Consider the following 5,238-nt stretch of genomic DNA (forward strand, 5'->3'; position numbering starts at 1 on the left):
AATTGGGCGAAAACTTCCTGCAATGGAATAACGGTTATTCCGCTATCATGTCGGTTAGTCCTCGGCCTGATGCGGGACATCGATATGGTGATAATGTTTAGTTGTACACAAAGTGAATGGGAATAAAAACATAAGCTATTACCCCATTAGACCCTGCAAAAAGGTCAGCTGCATTTAATTTGATTTAAATATGTTATCAATTTTTAAAAAAATACGAAAATGACATATATATTTTAAGATATACACACATTATATATATATATTTATATATATATATATATATATATATATATATATATATATCATGCGGTGCAAATGCTGAAAACCCACTGTATATATGTATATATATATATATATATATATATATATATATATATATATATATATATATATATATATATATATATATATATATATATATATATATATAGTGCAAGGATAAGGCGGCACTCCGGCGACTTGAAAAAAATATACAGAGACCTGTTTCAGGACGATATTAAATTTCTCAAGACGTTGACAAAAGAAACAGTTCTCTGTATATTTTTTTCAAGTCTCCGAAGTGCCGCCTTATCCTTGCACTACATAGTGGAATACCGAGGGGTTGCCAGAGGAAGGTACCAGGAACTGAGCTGGGGAGTGCCGGCCTAAACACTATATATATATATATATATATATATATATATATATATATATATATATATATATATATATATATATATATATATATATATATAAAAATGGCGATAGTAAGGGATTTCGCTGATCAAAAACCATAATAAATCTTTTATTTACAATATTTTCAGTGCACGTTGTAGGCGATATACTGTACATTGGCAAATGGCCTGCGTAGAGCAGCTTCACATTAAGTAGGAGGCGGAGGCGATAGGACAGGACACCCTAGTAGCCATTAAAAGACAATTAATTAGTCCCCTACATCGGGGATCCAAATATCTGTTTGCACCACGATCACATGTTGCTCCCATTTGATTGGCTCTCCGGCTGGTGTGCATGCTAGGACTTGTAGTTCCTCAACAACAGAAGATAAAAAAAAAAAGTTTTAAGTCGTTTGCCAAAGTTCTGGGTGACGAGTGTTGCTGATCAGCGTCCTCCCATCCTCCTCTTCCTCCAGCCTGTGCCCACCTGGTAGGTGCCAGCGCTGTAGTACCATAGTCAGGCCGCCACTGGATTGCCAGCTATTTAATAAGCTTTGTCAGTTCTGTTCTTGTCGTCCCTGACAGCCCCCCAACCCAGCGTCCAGCAGGAAAACACTTCTATTTATTGTTATGATTTGGGATCATTGTCTTCATTTTGAGCCTTTTACAGTGATGTCATGGACACTGTGATGTCATTGCAGATATTAAAATGTCCTGGTTAGTAAAAGAAGATCCATTAATCTTCAAAAACGGGAAACCTGGATTTAAAGTAGTGTGTGTGTGTGTGTGTGTGTGTGTGTGTGTGTGTGTGTGTGTGTGTGTGTATGTATATATATATATATATATATATACATACATATATACACACACACACACACACACACACACACACACCCACCGTATTTTGGAGACAACCAGCTCAGTGGTGCATTATTATGGGGGCATATAATGACATTATAACATAATTCCAGCTGCGCATGCTAAATGCTACAATTGGCGACTCTTATTGTTTGTGGTCTCGCCATTGGCTGGCACTTCTGTAATCTGACCACGGGCAGGTAATACCAGGGTAGAGACATCTGTCCTGCATTGCAGTATGTATTGTATGAAGGCTCAGTGAGTAAGTGCTCCCAGTGACACACAGTCACCTACACTATTAGCGTACATCTTCCTTCACAGTGTGTCTGTATTTAGTGCCCCCTGTGGCCAGGGGGAGAAGTCTGTGCCTCGGTGTCCCAGGCCCCCAAACTAGTGTAGAGGGGGGCTGTGTGGGTTGTGGGTCTCTGGGCAAGGGGCTGCCAGCTGTGTAGAGAGGTCAGTGGCAGAGGGGGATTTAATGACACTGGTCTGTGGGGGCTCCGTGGTGGCATCAGTCCTCTCAGTGTCACTGGCCATCATGTCCAGCAGGTCAGAGTCACTGGAGTCACTGTCCCCTTCTGATCTGTAGGGGCTGATGCTCCTGTCCAAGTCCCCTTCCCCAGCACAGGGGACTTCAGGCTTGTCAGAGTCCTCCTTCTCCTTGTCCTTCTGGGCCTGGGCCTCCTTGGAGTGTCTCCACTTCATGCGCCGGTTCTGGAACCAGACTTTTACCTGCAGAACAGAAGGAAAGTCAGTATCATAACCAAGGCTCAGCTATATGTCTGCTGCTGTGGGACTACAAGTCCAAGCAAGCCCAGCCAGCATAGCAGCCCCATTATTCCTTGCCAGCCACCCCAACCCTCACAGAACTCTCCGGACATGCTGGACTTTGTAGTGTCGCAGCAGAACACCAGTCTGGTGAATTAGCATGTGTGGCTCTCCCTGTCCTGCAGAGCTTGCACTCTAATGACAGTAATACCATAGAAAAGACAATTATTGGTTCCTCTTTATACTTTTATTGCTGGCCCCAGGAGATTGGCTGTAAATAGGATTTCCAAATAACTGAGCATTTCTTGGGAACTAGGCGGCCTGGGTCCCAGCTAGGAGTGACAGAATCATGGCCAGAAATAGGGTGAGTGCCGGTGAACTGGAACAGCACAAAGCAGAAGTACAGATTTGTATGGGGGGGGGGGTAATGTAGCGGTTCCCCTTTCTGTCCCCATATTATCGCTTCTCATCACTGTCCGCATTGAGCAACACATAAAGGATTTCTCCCTGTCTGATACTTTCAATTCGCTTTCTGCAGTCACCAAGTTGTTGCCTCACAGACCACAATGCGTCTAATATGCCCATTATTCACTATTCACCCATTATTCATCCCTGCGTTCAGTTTAAAGACAAAGAAAACAGATTCTCACTTCCCCCTTATTTGTCTATTTCGCAATGTGCAATACAAATATATTCTATTTTCCTGTAACAGCCGCTGTGATTCCGTTACACCCCTCACCCCAGACCCCCAGCAGATTGGGGAGAAGTGATTGTCACTGTCCTCTACAGGAGGTACATATATATATATATATATATATATATATATATTATTACTATTATTATTAATATTTGTAGTAGCAAAAGTACTAGTAGTAGTAGTATTTTTATTATCCTTTGTGTAGTAATATGAGAGATAGTGATCCTGACAATTATTTTATTTGGATAATAGTGTATTATATGCTACAACGAAAATCTGGAGAAAAAAACGTTTGGAACATCCTGTAATATAAGGTGACTCTCAGTACATACACACAGCTGCGAGCGAGGCTCCTGGGTACTCTGTGCAATTACTGGGTCTGGTGCTTGTTACTTGTGACATCTGTTACATTAAATGCCTCTGTACCACAATGATTGCCGGTCACACACACACACACACACACACACACATATACACACACACACACCACCCACTCATCCTAACAAATTTGTCTGTGCAAATCACTACAGGTCATAGTTTTGCACTAATCCCTAATGCAAACTTATTGCTTATTCAATAAAACAACTGCAGATAGGATGGATGAGAGAGGGGGAGAGAAAGCGAGCGATGGAGGGGAAGGAGAGATAGAGTGAGAGAGAGAGAGAGAGAAAGAGAGCGGGGGAGAGAGAGGTAAATATAGTAAATGACAGCAGGTAGATATGAGACTGATTAGACAATATCTGGGCTCAGGGACAGTATACCCCCCATCTGCCTCCTGCACATCCCCAGTATCTGGGCTCAGGGACAGTATACCCCCATCTGCCTCCTGCACATCCCCAGTATCTGGGCTCAGGGACAGTATACCCCCATCTGCCTCCTGCACATCCCCAGTATCTGGGCTCAGGGACAGTATCCCCCCCATCTGCCTCCTGCACATCCCCAGTATCTGGGCTCAGGGACAGTATACCCCCATCTGCCTCCTGCACATCCCCAGTATCTGGGCTCAGGGACAGTATACCCCCATCTGCCTCCTGCACATCCCCAGTATCTGGGCTCAGGGACAGTATACCCCCATCTGCCTCCTGCACATCCCCAGTATCTGGGCTCAGGGACAGTATCCCCCCCATCTGCCTCCTGCACATCCCCAGTATCTGGGCTCAGGGACAGTATCCCCCCATCTGCCTCCTGCACATCCAAAGTACACCTTATAGCACTTGATTCCACCTAATCTGTCAGGACACATGTTCTCCTTGTTGCCCCTAGCCTTACTTTCAGTAAGCAGATCTGTGTTCCCCCTGGCAGCTGAGTATTGGGGGTGAGGGGTCTCTGAGCAGCCCTAATGCACCCCCATGCAGTAACCCCGTAGGAGGCATTGCAGTACCTGGGCATCCGTGAGCCCCAGCATGGCTGCCAGCTGCTTCCTGTCCGGCTTGGTGACATATTTCTGCACCTCGAACCTCTTCTCCAGACCCTTCCTCTGCAGGTTGGAGAACACAGCCCGGGACCAGGAGCGCTTCCTCTTGTAGGTCTGGGGCATGGTGTCCTTGGTGAGCACGGCGTATGGGCCTGGGGGTCAGAGACACAAAGTACAAGGTATGTAACAATGTAACACAATAACCAGGGCATGCTGGGATTTACAGTTCAACAGCAGATAGGACAACTCATGACCAGGCTGGGCACACAAACTAACCTTGCAGTATATAGATATAGAGATAAACAATTACAATAAATTAAAATATGTATATAAATATATATATATATATATATATATATATATATATATATATATATATATATGTAAGAAATAAATTATAAGCAAAATAAATTAATGATTTAATTTAGTACAGATAATAATTATAATGATAATAATGATGATAATAATAATAATAATATTACAAAATTATAGTATAATTAAATGTTCACGTTCTAGGTCAAATTCTTTTCTAGACATTTTTCCTTGCGCCAAATACTTTGGATGGCAGATATATAGAGATGTGACTATAATATATATAATCTGTGATGATTGGGGTCAGTGATGGAGTTTTAGGGAATGAGATTCCTATATAATGGCACCCCGGATATAGTGACTACTAGGGGGCACACACAGGAGGGGGGACATTATTATAGTACCTGGAAAGGTGTCCTGAAAGTGCTGTTGTACTGAGTTCCTCTGGTTTGTGTGTAATTGCCCCAGAATAGAGGGTGGGTCGGTAAGGGGCTCTAGGGAGGCGAAGAACTGGCCGGCTGCAGACTGGATTTGGA

The 5,238-nt window shown here is 43.3% G+C and overlaps 1 protein-coding gene across 2 annotated transcripts in view; it reads right to left on the reverse strand.

Annotated features, from left to right (window-relative positions):
• Positions 1-763: 763 nt before the first annotated feature.
• HLX (H2.0 like homeobox) overlaps positions 764-5,238 on the reverse strand; it is a 7,273-nt gene continuing 2,798 nt past the window's right edge. The window contains exons 2-4 of one of the 2 annotated variants that reach the window (XM_083175601.1): positions 5,107-5,238; positions 4,358-4,542; positions 764-2,243 (exon numbers count right to left, since the gene is read on the reverse strand). The exon at positions 5,107-5,238 is cut by the window's right edge and continues 39 nt beyond it. In XM_083175601.1, coding sequence (XP_083031727.1) covers positions 1,902-2,243; positions 4,358-4,542; positions 5,107-5,238 — 659 coding nt within the window. In that variant the 3' untranslated portion in view covers positions 764-1,901. The remainder of the gene's footprint in view (positions 2,244-4,357; positions 4,543-5,106) is intronic. The other variant, XM_083175602.1, reaches the window with a different exon arrangement.

The sequence above is a fragment of the Crinia signifera genome, chromosome 3, assembly GCF_055691185.1.
Source record: "Crinia signifera chromosome 3, ASM5569118v1, whole genome shotgun sequence".
NCBI classification, from domain to species: Eukaryota; Metazoa; Chordata; class Amphibia; order Anura; family Myobatrachidae; genus Crinia; species Crinia signifera.